The 15,723-nt window shown below is 53.4% G+C and overlaps 5 protein-coding genes across 5 annotated transcripts; 1 reads left to right on the top strand and 4 right to left on the bottom strand.

Annotated features, from left to right (window-relative positions):
• Positions 1-199: 199 nt before the first annotated feature.
• A1O1_06637 (uncharacterized protein) lies at positions 200-1,945 on the bottom strand (the record flags this gene model as incomplete). Its single annotated transcript, XM_007727515.1, has 2 exons — positions 200-1,799; positions 1,863-1,945. The coding sequence occupies 2 exons, from the start codon at positions 1,943-1,945 to the stop codon at positions 200-202; spliced, it is 1,683 nt and encodes a 560-aa protein (XP_007725705.1).
• A 1,591-nt stretch (positions 1,946-3,536) lies between these two features.
• Positions 3,537-4,636, top strand: A1O1_06636 (uncharacterized protein; the record flags this gene model as incomplete). Its single annotated transcript, XM_007727514.1, has 2 exons — positions 3,537-3,829; positions 3,898-4,636. 2 exons carry the CDS (start codon positions 3,537-3,539, stop codon positions 4,634-4,636), a joined length of 1,032 nt encoding a protein of 343 aa, XP_007725704.1.
• A 4,423-nt stretch (positions 4,637-9,059) lies between these two features.
• A1O1_06635 (uncharacterized protein) lies at positions 9,060-9,881 on the bottom strand (the record flags this gene model as incomplete). Its single annotated transcript, XM_007727513.1, has 3 exons — positions 9,060-9,351; positions 9,468-9,601; positions 9,657-9,881. 3 exons carry the CDS (start codon positions 9,879-9,881, stop codon positions 9,060-9,062), a joined length of 651 nt encoding a protein of 216 aa, XP_007725703.1.
• A 1,013-nt stretch (positions 9,882-10,894) lies between these two features.
• Positions 10,895-11,593, bottom strand: A1O1_06634 (uncharacterized protein; the record flags this gene model as incomplete). Its single annotated transcript, XM_007727512.1, has 2 exons — positions 10,895-11,314; positions 11,399-11,593. 2 exons carry the CDS (start codon positions 11,591-11,593, stop codon positions 10,895-10,897), a joined length of 615 nt encoding a protein of 204 aa, XP_007725702.1.
• Positions 11,594-14,059: 2,466 nt separating this feature from the next.
• A1O1_06633 (indoleamine 2,3-dioxygenase) lies at positions 14,060-15,705 on the bottom strand (the record flags this gene model as incomplete). The annotated part of the gene is made up of 2 exons (XM_007727511.1): positions 14,060-15,092; positions 15,200-15,705. 2 exons carry the CDS (start codon positions 15,703-15,705, stop codon positions 14,060-14,062), a joined length of 1,539 nt encoding a protein of 512 aa, XP_007725701.1.
• Positions 15,706-15,723: the final 18 nt, after the last annotated feature.

Genomic DNA, 15,723 nt, shown 5'->3' with positions numbered 1-15,723 from the left:
CCAATGATAAGGAATTTGCCAGGAAGAAGAGACGTAGCAGAGAACACATCATATCTGCGGACTGGGATAGGCAGATATAACTGTTTTCTCGGCCTGTAGATTACTCACATAATGTGTTCTGACCGATAGAGACAGGAAATAATGCTGACATTGCGGCGATCATCAAACCGCTCCGAAAATTGACGGCGGGATGGCCATTTTAAGACGTGCTCAAATCCCTCGTACGGATTGCTTGTGCAATAATGTCCTGCGCTGTTACAGAAGGGCCCATCTTGAGTAATGGTGCTGAGCCAACATGAGCAGTACCAGCAGCATCAGTCCGTGCCTGGAGAAGTCGAGAATCGCCCACGGAGACAAGTTTCGATTGCTGGTCGGCGAATGTGCGGTACCTCGCAAAGTCGGCGGCTGACCCGTCGTTGAACCAGATGTCTATGAAGACACTCTCTGCGCTTTGGAGGTCCACGACGCCGCGGTGCTTCTGAATGAGGGCAACGAGCAGGCGTAGAAGACGAGGCATCGAGCAGCTCCGCTGTAACAGCCATCTGTTGATGAAGTTGGCAGGGTGGATAGGGGCTGAACTTGGCCCGGACAAGTGTTCTGAAAACTTCATGGTGCGTGTCTGTAGCCCCAGCTGGAACGGCCAACTTTGTTCGGTGGTCCAAGGTGCAACCACGGTCTCCGGGATGGCTGGACCGCCGATTTCGTCTATCAAGCCAGCCTCCTCCATCTCGCCATCAAACGGGTGGTCAATGGGGATCTGTAGAGCTTCTGGCTCGTGCAAAAGTCGTTCCAGTGCGTCCAGAACGAGTACGGCGTACTCGAGTTCCTCGAAAATCACCTGCTCTTGCATCCGACCCTCTTCCAAGAACTGTAACGACTCATCGTCTAGGCTGAGGCCAAACTGGGCTCGAGATATTTGCTCTTGGGAAAGCTGAGCGATTTCTGCTTGTAACTCTGCGAGCCTCTCCCGGATAGTGTCTACCTCGCCGAGCTGGGATGAGTATCGTTCAACTCCTGGAGATGGCTCGATAAGTTCGCCTTCAAGCTCCACTCTACTAGATTTCACCGAGATGTCAGAATCCTGTCCAAATGAGGATACACCAGGATCGCCGCTGAGTATACCGTCCAGGAGCCTGCTGGAACGGTAAAGAGTCTGTATTATGTCATTCTCGGTCTTTGTGTAGCGAGAACGATCCGTCTCAAAGGCCGCAAAATGCTCGCGATACATCATCTCGAAATCCTTGCGTAGTTCTGCAAACCGTGGCGCAAAGTCTTTGGGAACTCCAGAAGTGTTGGCCATGACAGCCATTCCGTGCATGAACCCAGTTAATGACTGGATGACAGTTTCCATTTGCTTGAAAAGAGGAGCGCTTATCGAGTTCCATTCGAATATGAGCTGTGTGGCCTCGTGATTTGTGTGTCTCACCCTTTCGAGGGCCGGTATCATGTCGCTCAGATATGGATCGTGCTCTCCACGTCGCAGAAGAGGCTCGCCACGGTGGCTTGGTATGTCATGATTAGGCGTGCTAGCACGACCGTCTTCAGCTCCGCACTGACAAGTCTCGACCTGACCATTCTCTCTGGCGGGAGCACCGTCAGAGCCGGACTTGGACTTGAGAGCAAGAGACCTTCCATCGTGCTGGCTTCCGGTAGGCGTTGAAATCTCTACCCATGGCTCCCGGATGCTTTGGTAAGTGAGCGAAGCAGAGTCACTCTCGGCGTCACCAGGTGCAATGGCCTCATGCGTCTTCTCGTACACCTTGGACCTGACAGATGGCGCTGGACAACTCCCTGTGGCCCTGGGGAAAAAACTATGAGCTATTTCTGTAAAAGCGTGGATAGAGACAGATCATATGGCTTACTCTTCCTCAGCAGGCTTGCGCCACCGGGTTATCCACGTCTTTAGAGGCCAAATGCCAGTGAAAATTGTGAAGGCTGAAGACATTCATACCCAGAAGGGCGCGGAGGTCAATACAGGTAGACAGCGACAGTGCCGGGGCAGGGTTGGGTGGATTGGCATTTATCTTAGCGATCAGGGACAGATAAGGCAGCGTTCTCTTCACGGGCGCAGGAGTTGAGGCAACTTTGTATACCAGGTCGTCCATGGGCCACAGCAACAACCGTGTCGAGCCAGAGCAACTGCTGGGCAGCATGCCAACGGCGTCACTTCAACTGCCAATCGAGGCTGAACACGAGGTGCGAGTCAACAGGTCCAACAGGCATCCCGCTCTTGACACTGGCTTGTTTCGGCTGGTAACAAGGAAGGGAGCGTCTCGCAGACGACGTGTGCCGGTAATACAGGGGGCTGGCAAAACAATAATTTGTGTATCCGAGACGTCCAGGTGATGATAGGTAGAGAAGTAAATGATTCGAGTGCCTCAGTCTTTTGGCTCTCCGGAAAACTAAGTATAGAGAGGAGGGGAGCCTGAGGTCGCTAGGCTAGGCCAGTAAGGATCTCCTAAGGCTACCTAGGGAGGCTAGGGAGGCTAAGGGGCCTCCTTAGCCTAAGGTAGGTAGGCAGGTAGGAGGGGTAAGGGGATGGATGGCTGCCTAGGGTGCCTCCTCTTACCTCTACGAATCTCCCTACTTACTAGTATTACTAACCTCCCCTGCCTAGCACCCCCGGCCTTACTGATATCCTAGGGTAACCCTTGCCTGCCGTGTCTAGCCTCCTTCTGCCTCAAACACCCACAAGCTTCGGGTGCGCATGCTCTCTCTCAGGCTCCCTAGGCTCCCTCGCTCCCTCCCGTTCTCCCCACGAAATTCGTCACGAACTAACTCATGGGATAGCGGTTCAGCTACAGCCAGCTCACACCTCGAACGCTCATCAACGAATGCGCCAGGTTGGTTGTACTACTGTCCAGACCCTGGAGGTGTCCATGCAGCAACTGCAGCGGCCCTCGCTTGGCTTTGTGGAAGGATGGACGGCGGAGATGGAACCAAACCACAGAGCCTCCCAACGCAGGCCTTGGACGTTCCTATATCACAGGTCGACCCGGTCTCCTGTTACCTCGCAGGCTGAGCTGGTCTCGGTGACCGAGGCCCCGTTTTCGACCTCTATATTTGACCATGTCAGAGCGAAACAGAAACCCCTCAGTTCGAGGTGAACTTCCTCGTAGAGGCCAACGTGAGCGTTTTCATCCAATGTGGGCCGTCTGGCGCCGAGGCACTGACCTAGATCAGGACCACCCCAGGAAGAGCAGCAGGATTTTAGTCACCGACAGAGGTTTGTCGAGACTAGGTATTGCCTTGCCTGCTGGCCTACGGTCATCTTAATCCCTTACTTATCCAAAATAGCGATGAACGGACACCACGAACAATACAAACAACTCAAACCACTCAGCGACCTTTTCGTGACGTTGCAGTAGCAGCCTACAGTGTCCCAGCGTTCAGCGACCAACGTTCTGGCTCTGCTGCTCCCTATGAGGAGTGGGCTCTCTTGCCCCTATTTCCCAGCCTCGTACTGATTATGCTCTCTAGATCCCAGCGAACCTATGTGCCTACTTCCAGGCCGACGACGCAGACCAGCCGCCATCATGCTGATGCCATTGGCTATCGAAGCGCCCAACAGAGCTCTGGAACTGGACCGAGAGCAGGACAACCCAGCCTGCCCAGAGACGATGTCAGCTCGGGTTCGAGATCGAGAGCGGCAGGCCCCAGGGACAACCGAGCAGATCCATCTAGTAGAGCTTCAGTCCCGCAACCAATTTCTCGCGGAAGTGGCCGAGCTCCTCGAGAGGGTGAATCTTACGACGTTGAAGACGGCAGAGTGGAACATGGTTTTCTCCCGACTAGTACTCACCAAGCAACCGGAGCGAGAACAATTCCCGTAAGGCCTCGGCAGGCCTCGGGTCGCCCCGGCAGCGACAGAGCATTATCATCTGCGATATCACGCAGCTTCACCCAAAATCATATCGAGGATCGTGAACACAACCGGGGTGTGTCCAGTAGTCTGGCAGAGACAAGCCCTACATCCACTACAACGGGGCGAGCTGCTCCTGTTTCCGGCCGTGCGGGAGCCCGCCCCGGTGCTGCGCACTATTCAGTAGCCGGAGAGGCAACCATTGCTTTGGAAGACAGCACACGGCTGGACGTCCGATATAACGTGAAACCATCATCATTTTACAAAGTGGGAAGGGTCTTTGTCGTCTTATGGCACGAGCCCTTCAGCAGCCTGCCTGGAAATAGCCAGTCTGTTTCCCGGAATACCTACACCAGTGAGAGAAATGTCCCCGTCAGCACTGGACCGTACGGGGAGCCGATATACACTACACCACGTCGCATGGTGGTGGTGCGAGAAGACCATGGTCATTGCGTCTGCGTCCAGATCAACACATATGGCGGGAGGGGTCTAAAGAAGTTTAGACAGATCCCCGCTGCCGTTGAAGCTCATTCGATCATTTACATGGACGGTACCGAAGCAAGATGGCTGGAAGGCGAGCCACCGTCAAGCAAACGGCATATTGCTGTGAGAAGAGCGAATCAGGGACAGAGGCTCGACCCAGCGAGCCGAGTCTGTTACTCCCGTCCTCACACTGTGGAGCACACTGTCAAAGCAATGGACGTCGGAATGGTCACTCGAGATTGTGTGCCTCACCTGTTGGGGTACTATGAAGCTCAGAATAGGGTTTCATGAAAAATGTCCGGCTCGAGGAGCTTCCATCGGCCCATCAGCTCTCAGCGTTGGGAAAACGATGAGATCGACAATACGTTTACGACTCTATTACGTTTGGCCACTACGGCCTCTCCCCATTCAGGACTGGATCCTTAACGCCCAGGCAACATCCAGGTTGAGAGTTGCTGCAGGAGTGCCTGGTGTCTTTCGACATTCACTTCCGAACCAACCCATTTCTCTCTATATATGTCTGACTTCAACACTTCCATAACAAGCAACATTCGACATCTACGTCTACGTCTACGTGAAACGGCCGCATGATCACCTATGGAATTGCAATATATCATTTACGCGACGGAGGATCTTGAGCACACGATACTCAGCACTCTAAGCCAATGCAGTATTGGTCCTTACTGTGGCTTTTTCTTTTCACTAGCATGCAGTCTGTCAATCAGGTCCCATGTTTTCCATTTGATATCTGCGGCATGCCAGCGAGCTACGATGAGCTCTGAGCAATGGATTACGATGTTATGAATATTTCTCAAGCGATATGTCAATGTTTCCATACAGTTTTCCATGTAAAGGAAGCTGTCAATCACTCACGTTGTCGCGCATAAATCGCCGACAGCATTTTCTTCGTCTCTGCATTGCCTTGATGTCATGCTGCGCAAGCGCTCGAAATCCGCCGAGCCTAGGTGTAGGGCAAGTGAAGAGCCCGCATCAGCTGGGAAACCAGCGGACTAGACCATCTACCTTTGAAGTTTGAAAAGAGCATGGATGGGCTCGTGACTGCTGCAGATTGATTGACACACGCCTCCCAGGCGTTGTGGCCTGCCTCAATCCCTGTCCACCTTTGAGAACGATGTGTGAGCTGGTGAGGTCGCTGGAAAAGGCATTCGGAATTGCATGCTCGTCGCCATACATTGCCCTCGAGCTCCAATACACCCTGGTCTTCGATTGCATGTGCAAAACAAGTTGCATGCACCAAACGCCAGGGCTCCAGGTCATGGGCCGGTCTTGGAGGGTTACCAGCATGCCATACAGTGTCCTTTGCACCCACTGACTCAGGGTCGGCGCTTGGAGGTAGAGGCAGAGGCAGAACTCTTCTGGGATTGGATGGTGTTTCGTACCCGGCCAATCTACGCCAGACTGCAGGAAAGGGGAGAGGGTGCGATGAGTGCCCGCATGGTCTAACAACAAGCTTCTCCGTCTCAACACCATTCAGTCTTGTGAGCGTGCCATCCTTATCTTCAGCCTCAATGCGTCGCGTGTTGCTGTCTTCGGCAAGACAGGCAACAGGAATTGGATACCTCACCACAGGTCTGCCGGGTTAGCCAGGTTGGCTGGGGACCTCGGCTGGGCAACCTCCGTTGCGGTCCTCATGTCAAGAGGGTCAGACTCCAGTCTTCTCACAGGCACTTTGATTGGTGTACTACCCCGACATGGCTACCTGGTAGTAGGTATGGCGTTTTGCCTGTGCTTGAGTTCAACGACTCATCAGTCCGCGTGAGCGGGTTGGTAGCTGTAATGATCCCGGACATTGTAGAACAAGGCATAAGCAGGAAGCAGATATCAACTTCAACTTGTGTCGTTGTGGAAAGTGGAGAATCCGGTTGGTGGGGCAAAATGGCTCCGGGCCGGACCTTGCTTTTACCGCCTGGGACCCGTCGAGGTGCTCAATGCTCATCACGCCGTGCCAGATGCCCTACGTACTACCTCTGTAGACTTCGGACAGTAGCACTGCAGTTGCTGTATGTTCTGCATTGTGTATCCAGAGGCCTAATATCGTGATGTCAGCATTCGATTCTTCGCTGAGCCGTCGAATCACCTGTAGCGACCGCAACAAGGTCTGGCCATGCCGCATCTGCATAGCTAGAGCTCGGCTGAGCATCGATATAGGAGCGGTGACAGCGTCCATTGGGCTTTACTACAGCTGACTCAAGATGCGCCAGAGCCATTGCACATGGAGGCCCAAGAACCCTGGCGGACCACGAAATACTTTGTCCTACAGGGATCACCCAAGCTGTTCCCTTCAACCGGCACTTCTGCAAGAAGTTCGGTCAGGAGGAAGACTCTCAGGCGTGGGGGTGTCCTCGCCCATCCGAACGGATGATATGACAGAGCAGACCTGGAGTTGACCTATTCTCACGATTAGATCCGTAGCGCTCAAGTGTCTACCGGGTTCTTGCTGTGTAGCGAAATTTCCTGAAGAGAGAGGCTGCAGCACGCAGGGGGGACGACCGCCAAATCAACTGTCACCGTGGTCCTGCCTGTTTGTCACCCGACCTGCTACAGTACGAGCGCATTCACTGCCGAAACACCAATATACTTCAGATCCTCGTTGCCGAAGCGAAATACACCTTACAAGGCCCGGCCGTCTCTGCAAAAGCCTGGTTCTTGATTCTTGCCGTGCGGGCTGAGGCGCAGCAAATGACTGATAGCCTACACGGACTTGGACTGAATTGACTGGGATCCTGTCATCTATATACCTTGCGACTGCTTGAGAGGATTGGAAATGGCTGGTTTCCCGTCGATGCAGTCTGAGCCTAGGGGGCATGTCTGACTCGTCCTGCCCTCTTGCATACCGAAGGAGAGGGGACAGGTCATGCTGATAGCCAATTAACCTCTCGATCACGGCAATACTCCTGTACTGGCCCTAATTCCTGACCTGCAGTGCTTCGGCTGCTAAGATACTTGTGGGTGGGACCAAGCAGATCCACTTCGACCACGTTCCCAATCCCATCGCTTCTGCGTTTGGGCCTTTTGAGAGTCGGCGGGCGAGAATTTGTGGGCCTCAGCCTCGTTCCGATTTGGGCCGGAAGCCTCCTGATTTTCACTTCTTGAGAAGTCCGGGACGGCCGCCAGTAGCCGGACTGCTTGCCAAAAGCCCAAAGACGAGCGACCGCTCTTGTGTCGTTGGAACCCTTTCCCTCGAAGTACTCTGACAAGTGAAGTTGTGGCACGCCTGGTCCTTGACCGAGGCCACTTTGGTATGATTGATAGGGGTCCTGAGAGTTTCGAAGAGCGGGTCGTAGAAACGGTCAGAGTAAATGCTGCCGTCTAGCCGAGCTGTCAAAATCCTCGTGGACTCCTCGGAACAAAGTGCAGGTGTGTTTCGGCGTTCTCCATTGGGCAATTCTGAAGACAGGTCCGGATGACCACAAGAAGGGATCTCACGGCCGTATTCAGCACCTCTCGAAAGAACTGTAATGTGTAACAAGCGACCCATCAGCCCAGGCCCATTGGCTATAATTAAGCGTGCTGCCCAATGTAAGGCAAACGAATTGCAACCGATCTTCTAAAATCGACGCAGCAGCCTTGTTTCCAAGATCTGATTGAGTTCAATGCGTTTCATCCCCCTGATGTCTGCTGACTGTGCGCTTCATCCTTCAACAGCCATCTTGTTGTCCATGAGACCATTTAATATTGCCGCCTGATTGCAGCGTGGGCACGCAGCAGGCCGAGACACGGCATCACGCAGCGGAAGCAGGGGCGAAGGGAAGTGGCAGCTGGTCAGGTCCAGCCGCGCGCGTGGTCACGTTCAGAATTCGTCCAGGGACTGTTCATACACGCGGGAAAGAGATGATCAGATAGAGCACCCAGCCACCCTACAGGTTGAGCACTCGGGTGTTTGGGCGTTGACAACAGGCAAGGTAGGTGGCCGACCCGGCATTAGCTGCAAAAGAAGAGTATCCGTTGCGCACGCAGCAAGGTTGCCTTGGCTAGAAACACCTAGGTATGTCCATTCGAAGATGTAGGTACCTGTCCGCTTCATGACCAAAGTATGGGCATGTGTTATTAGCTATTATCCTGGTTCGCGAAAACTCCACCCGAAATTCATTTTCGTTCCCATCATGTTTCGTCAAATCGTTGTTGTATCGGTCGAAGAGTAGGAAGAGGTCATGTCTCGTTGGCATTGTCGTATCCGCCTTTTCCTCCCTAGAAGAGCATGCTTTGGTGGTAAGATCGATCACCCATAGCTCAAGTTCCTTGGTACTTGTATGCATGCACCCGGTCGTGCAGCGTTGCAGATCGCCAAGTTGACCGGCTGTGAGTCGGCGTTTGTGACGAGTGGTATTCACGACATGTGTGAATAGGGGAAGATTGTAACAAAAAGCGACTAATCCAAAAAAATGTCGGTGTTTCAGCCGGCTTCGGCTGAAGGGTTCACCAGAGGCATGGTCAGTGTACCCCTTGATCAGGGGAAGTATGATCACTGTGGTTGAGCTGCCGTCGTGGTAGCCGATTGAGCTTGAAGCATATTGGGAGCGACTGTCGAAGTGACTTTGAAGGGGATTCAATCGGTCGTGCTTGGAAGGATCGACACGTCCTCGCCGGGGCGAAACTCCGCCGAACGACAAGAGCTGCTGATGCGAGGTCCCGTATGTCGAGCAACACCATTATTGCTCTCCATGTCACATCGCTCGGTGGTGGTGTGCCCAACCTACAGCATCTCGTCCTTCAAGTCACTTTCGACACTACCCCCGGTCCCGCCGCCCAACTCTGTCACTTCCTCTGTGTCCCAGCAGAAGCTGGTCAGGTCCAACATCCAACGTTGATACTGCTCCTCGAGAAATTCGATGGTGAGAGGCTTCGGCCACGACTTGAACGCAGTGTCCGAGGCCGGATCTTTGAGCATCTTCTCATAGGACTTGAAGCTCACACGGTGATGGGAGATATTGTGCCAGGCATCATCCATGTCAATGTGGAGTTGCGAGCCGGAGAAGAGCTCAAACCTGAATGGCAGTCAGCACCCACAAAGTCCAGGACAATCCGAAAGAAGGTTTCGAGCACAGAAGGTCCGGGCAGCTGGAGATGCGAAGTGCACGAGGACGACAGCAGCTCGACTCACCCGATGTAGACACCGTTGGCACTACCCAGGCCAAGTATCTTCGCCCCTGGTGATGTCTTGACCAAGTGGTAGATCTCGCAATACGGGATGAGGTCCTGATGGCCAGGGTATTGCGGGAAGTAGGGGAATTTCAGCTGTGGTTTTAGTCAGTGTCAACTCCGAGACTGCACGCGTAGGGTGGGAACGAACGAAATGCAGGTCTCTGGCCTTGTTCTCCGCGTACTTAGATTCCCAGAAATGTCTCAAGACGATCTGGTCTGTCCGTGTGAGGTTCCCGACAGCATTGGCGGGCAAGGCAGTCACGTGGAACTGGACCGGAGGACGGTTTGCGAAATCGAAGCTCGAAGTGGTATTGGCCGAGACTGGTCTTGAGTGGGAGTCATGGTGAGGCCCTAAAATACCATTGGGCAGCATCGGAGCGTGGGAGAGAGGCGGTGTAAAGGAATTCGGTGGAGATTGGGGAGCTTGGGAATTGTGGATGGAGTTGGAGCGGGAGAAGCGGCGCATGCTCAAGAATTGGGGCATATTAAAAGAGTAAGAAAGATGGGTTGGCAAACTGGAAGGGATGTAGAACAGAAACGAGTGAATGAGAAGAGACACTAGTAGGGCGTGGCTTGATAAGGGGAGGGACACAGAAAAGACGGTGGTTGGAAGAATGGGAAGCGAGAAGTCGAATGTAGATGTCGATGTCGATGTCGATAAGTTTCCTGCTTCTGCTTCTGGACGATTGAGGAAGATACGTACTATCGTGCAATGATCCACCGTATTGCCGAATATGGTAGCCACATGCGGACTAGCGCCGGAGCTGCGTCAATCAAATGTCCGCTCGGCAGACCTGCTCTTCTCAGGGCCGTGGCTTCTATGAATAGGCAGGCAGCAGGCATCCAACTTCCAACATCATCCCATCACCATACAAACATCAATGACCTCCATACCAGCCACGGACATTCCTCGCAACCATCGACATCTAGAAACCCAGCCTCCTTATCCGTTGTTGTATATCCGCGAGGAGACGTGGAGTCCTTGCGAGGTTTGGCTGATTGTCAGATCCTTCGTCACAGGCAAGAGGAAAGGCACACCCAAGCAAGACAAGAACAGGAACACAGTAGAACGCAACTAACAGCAGAAGAGATCTACTGGACAACCTTGGGGAGTTTTGTAGTCTTGGTTTGTGATGGGTTTCTGGTTCTTCTCAAATGCCAACGCCAGCCTGACCCTCCTGCTCTCATGTTGATCTCCTGTCCATCCAAACGCCCGCGAGCGTTTCGGGCATTGGGGAGCTGGGAGATACCATCTGGAAGTGGCTCGAAGCCATTGTATGCCAGCTGTCGACGGTCTTTACCCGAATCACCCAGCTCCCAAATGCTACCAACGTGCATGGAAGGCTTGTCCACGACACATTCCATCCTGTCTTGTTTCAACACTCCCTATGCCTCTCTCCTGGTCCCAATTTCTGCCCCAGCCTCCTCTCCTTTCCACCGTCGGATGTGTGCACAGGCGAGCTTGTCTTGCCTCAGTATTGAGCACTGCAGTGCCTTTGCTGTTGAGTGGCCGGCGAAGTTGAGAACTGTGGTGTTTTCTTTGATCCTGATCCTTCCTCCCGCCGGTATTTGACCCCTGCTCTTGACCCGCCACTTGTCCAGAGCCAGCTTTTCTTTTGCCCGATCGCGAAGCTTGGCCCGGACCTCGGCGTCGTTGGCGGTGGAGGTGGTGGCGGCGGCATAGTCCAGCGCCTTCCGAAGGTAGTATGGGCTCCAATTGAGCGTGTCGTCGCGTGCCACCAGCCGATCTACCAGTGCGCCCGGTTGCTCCTCTCCATCGTCTCGCTTGTCGACAAGCAAGATCTTCTGGCAGTGGGTGAAGGCGTGGCCGTATGTTGTATGTTGTCAGGGACATCAGCCGCCTCCACCAGAGTTCGAGCGCCCATGAACGGATGACTGTCCATCTTTGGCCTGCGAACTAGATGAATCACCCTGTCGTGACCGACGGTGTTGCTCGACGGCATCGCCGTGAGACAGCATGAGGAGCCCAATATAGGCGTTGACCTCATCTGTGGTGTAATACCGCAGACCGCCGCCCGACTGAGGAATCCATGCACCACCTCCCGAAAGATTGTTTGCTGGCATGTTGGGGTACTGCTTTTGCTAGAAAATGACTGGCAACTGAGCTGGCTGTTGTGGTGATCGTGTCTGGACTTTGCTCTTCCAAGCTTTGAAGAGAGAGAAAAAGGTGAGATGGCGTGGTTGCATTTTCTATGCAAGAAACTTCACAATCTCTTGTCACTCGTGCCTTGGAAGGTGAAGTCCAAACACGACCACGTGAACAGTCGAGCGATGATGCCAAAGAAGGTCAGTGAATGTTTCGAACAACAAGGCCGGTTGGAGAACACGACTCACCATTGCAAGACGCTGACCCGCCACCATGTTGGTAAAATCATATATACCGGCGCAGAGACACGCATCGGCATATGGAATGGTCCATCGACAAGTCAGACAGTCGTGAGACACGGTCTGGACGAGGCTCAAAGCCATTGTATGCCAGTCGCGCTGCCTACTGACGGAAGCGAGCGAGTACCAGGCTTCTTTGCTCGATGAATCTTGGTCGACGGAGTAGCCATGTGTGCTGTCCTTGCCTAGGAGCAAAACACACCAGGCTAAGAGTCGATGATCCAAGGGTGGTATTACCAGATGCGACTTCATCCAGTCATACTGTGCTTTGTGGAGGTCAGGGTTGAGGCCATGCACAATAGAGATCGCAACTTACTGATGTGTTTTCCATGATACAACAGCCAACGGTCACCGCTTTGCCTCCATGAGTCTTGCTTTGAAGACTCGGTCATCGGCCTTTTTGGAGACAGAAAGCAGGAGCAGGGCTTCCTGTAAGCACCTGCAGATTGGTGTTATCCCTCCCATTCCTACTGCTGGAAACTTCGGGTTGATGGTGGCCATTGCCGCGCAACCGAACATCGTCGAGCAAGGTTGAGCGCAGCAATGGCCGTAGGAGCGGACCAGACGCTGCCCGTTGCGCCACACCTCGCAGGAATCCCAGACGTTCCAGGGCAACCCTTGGGTTGGCCACCGACGAGTCTGCAGCGCACATCTAGCTTGGCAGTCAGCAAAATGATAGGACGAGGACAACAAAGGTGGTGTGTGGACGAACCAGGAATACGGTCACCACGTGCCACCATAGGTATTTTTATTTATATACCGGATGACTGGAAGGAGCTGATTGCCTGCAGGCTATCAGGGCATGGCGCCCACTGTTGCCTCAACTTGACCAGTACATCCGGGGCTCAATCCGATGATGAAGTCCCAGGACGTTTATTTCATGACGGAGAGCACACTGGAGCCATTGATAGGCACATTGCATGTATTCTTGCGATGTGACTTGCTTGGTGTGGAATCCTGGACTCAAGTTCCTGGAGTCCATCATCAGCAATTTGATCCAGAACTATGTGTGAAGACTTACAATGAATGCCTGTACCGGTCTTCACTGCCCGATGTTTTTTGAGTGTTCCAGACATCCGCTGTATGAGTGAAGGCAACTGCGCTGCTTTCAACACAGGAGTCCATCGTACTATGTGTTGTCATTGACGTTGTCTTATCTTGTCGCGCATGTGACATCAGTGTCTGTTGTATGGTTCCCCTTTCTGCAAAGGCGCAGGTTGGCGACGCACTGGGCTTAAGGACTCGGATTGTGGCCATGATCGCAATGATAAGCGTGACAAAGAGGACTTTGTGGCAGAGGATGAGGCCTTCTCAAGTGAGGATGGTCTGTCGCCTTTTGTCTGATCGAGACTTCGCTGGTGCGCCTGCGACAAGAGGAATGTGGTCAGTCAAAATCAAAGAACAAGTGAGGTCAGATGAGTCGATCTCAGAACTCACCATCGGCGACTTAGTTTGCTGATGAACAACATGATTTCATCCTTGACGCGACATATGGACAATAGAGGAGAAGGTCATCGACTGAGAAGAGGAAGAGTTGGACAAGACGTTGATATCGCGATGGAAAAGTCGTCTGGACTGATGAAGCTGTTGAAGAAAGGAAGGAAGGAAGGAAGAGAGGAAGAGAGAGGGAGAAGCGTGGTCGCGAAGAGGATATTTATAATCTTTGCGGCGTCGCTGAGATCAGTTGCAGTGAATACAGGCTTCACAGTGACTGTCACTGCATGCAGCAGGAATCAGTCTATGGCTGACGATATGCTCAGCGCTGGTTGGCTAATTCGGGTGAACAAGATCACTCACACCTCACAATATCACTTTGATCTGGATGCGATAGTAACACTCTGATCTAGAATGAGAGTGATTGATGCTATCTATCGTGCAGAGTCGTCACTAGTATCGGTCTACTATGAAGAAGGTCCAGAGCCTCGTAGGGCATACAGTTGCAATTGATTTGGTCGCTACAAAGGACGAGGCTGATCCAGACAAGGCTGTGGAACGCGAGCAACGATCTATACCTTGAGCAACATTGACTGGATGCCATTCTATATTAGACAGGAATGTATGCCATCTCGGAACGCAAAGGCATCGATACCTAGACATTCATCTCGAGCCTCTCTACAGGATGGCTATCGAATCTCGGCTACTCGATCACGCCCCTCGCTCGGCGCAGTACTTCTTGACCTCACGATCCAATTTCTCTCTCTGGGTCGTGACATTATCCATCATCTCCTTGACGACTTTGCCTTCCCTGTCATCAATGTCTCCCGCGTCGACCGCCTCTTTCAATCCACTGTCTTGATAGACACTCTCCATGAGATCCATGACAGCGAACAGCTGGTTGGGCAGCCACGTGACGATCGGGCTGCCGCCGGTCGCGGTCGGATGCGAGGAGCGCTTGATGATATACTCGCGGGCAAAAAGCCAATGACGCCAGCGGAAACTGCGCACATGGTCCAGCAGTTTGAGGTAGAGGGTGGGCAGGAGTGTCGCGTTTGCATCATCAACGTCGCGGTTCTCAGAGTGTCGACCACGACCGGTGCAATATGCCTTGACGCCCACTTCGGCACTCTTGCTCATCACCCAGCCGAGAAACTCTCGGTGAGGCTTGGGCCGGTAGGAGCGGAAATCCCGCAGAATCTCGGTCAGCGGATTCTGCGGCATGGGGATCTCGAGAAGATGGTCGAGCAGTGGGATGATACTGTCGTTCGCCCCGGACTCGCCGCGGAAGTATAGTTGTTTGGAATCTCCGTATCGCGTGCCCTGGTAGATGACACCGTTTGGAAACATCGACTGCGACGTGATGCCGAAGATGAATGTTCGGTAGGACAGATAGTCCTTGGGCAGGGAATGCGTCCACATCTGTTCCATGTGTGCTTCGATGCGTGTCATGGCGGACAACATGGTCTGAAATGCAGCTACTGCGGCCGTCGTGTCCTTGGAAGACCCTTCGACTGTCGACAACAGATTGACGGCGCCGGAAATCAGCGGGCCGGTTTCCTGCACCATGTGCACGTGCGTGAGGATGAAGCCTGCCTCGGAGCTGGCTGGGTCAAGACCACGTTCGAAAGCACGGATGAGTCGTAGATTCTCGTAGACGCTCGGGCCAAGGTTAGGATTGACGAGACGATAGTTGTACAGGGCGTACGAGGCGGCGTAGGACATGAAGGGAGGGAGGTCGAGACTATTGAATCGGATTTTGTGAGTAAGTGCATGTTTGCAGGACCATGCAGCTTGGCTACTACGGGGTTTGGAATGTAGGCAGGCAAGCCGCGGTGTTCAGTCACTTACATGTCAGCAGCTTTGACCAAAGGCGCGGCAATACACTGCGGCAACACTGCTCGACCCAGTCCGTAGCCACCATCGTTGTCCTTGGACCAGGACTCCCAGCAAGGCTCCAGAAGATAAGCGCTGGCCAGGAAACTGTAATCACGAAACAGGGCGGTGACGGCTTCGAGATCGTACGCGTCCTCGGCCGCACCTTTGATGCGTAGGTCTGCGATATGAGAGCTCAGGTCCGGCAACGCTCCGGAGTCAATCAGGGGCCCTAGCTTGAACGTTGCAAGCAGGCCTGACGAACCATCCTCCTTCACGATCGGCATATCTTCGACAATCTTGGTGGCGGCATCAAACTGTGCAGGCAGGTGCACCAGAGGTGGCCGGCATGGCAGAAAGCCTGTCGTGGTAGTGATGATGAAAGGGTCAATGGATCGAGGAAGGGTCGTGGCATCGGACTTGATGTGTGGGAACAGGGTGGAAAGGGGTGGCAGTGGGGGAGACTCGTTAAGATAGGCCATCGTAGTAATGAATGGCGG

The sequence above is a fragment of the Capronia coronata genome (assembly GCF_000585585.1).
Source record: "Capronia coronata CBS 617.96 chromosome Unknown acBCG-supercont1.5, whole genome shotgun sequence".
Taxonomy (NCBI): Eukaryota; Fungi; Ascomycota; class Eurotiomycetes; order Chaetothyriales; family Herpotrichiellaceae; genus Capronia; species Capronia coronata.
This window is presented reverse-complemented; position numbering and strand designations above follow the sequence as displayed.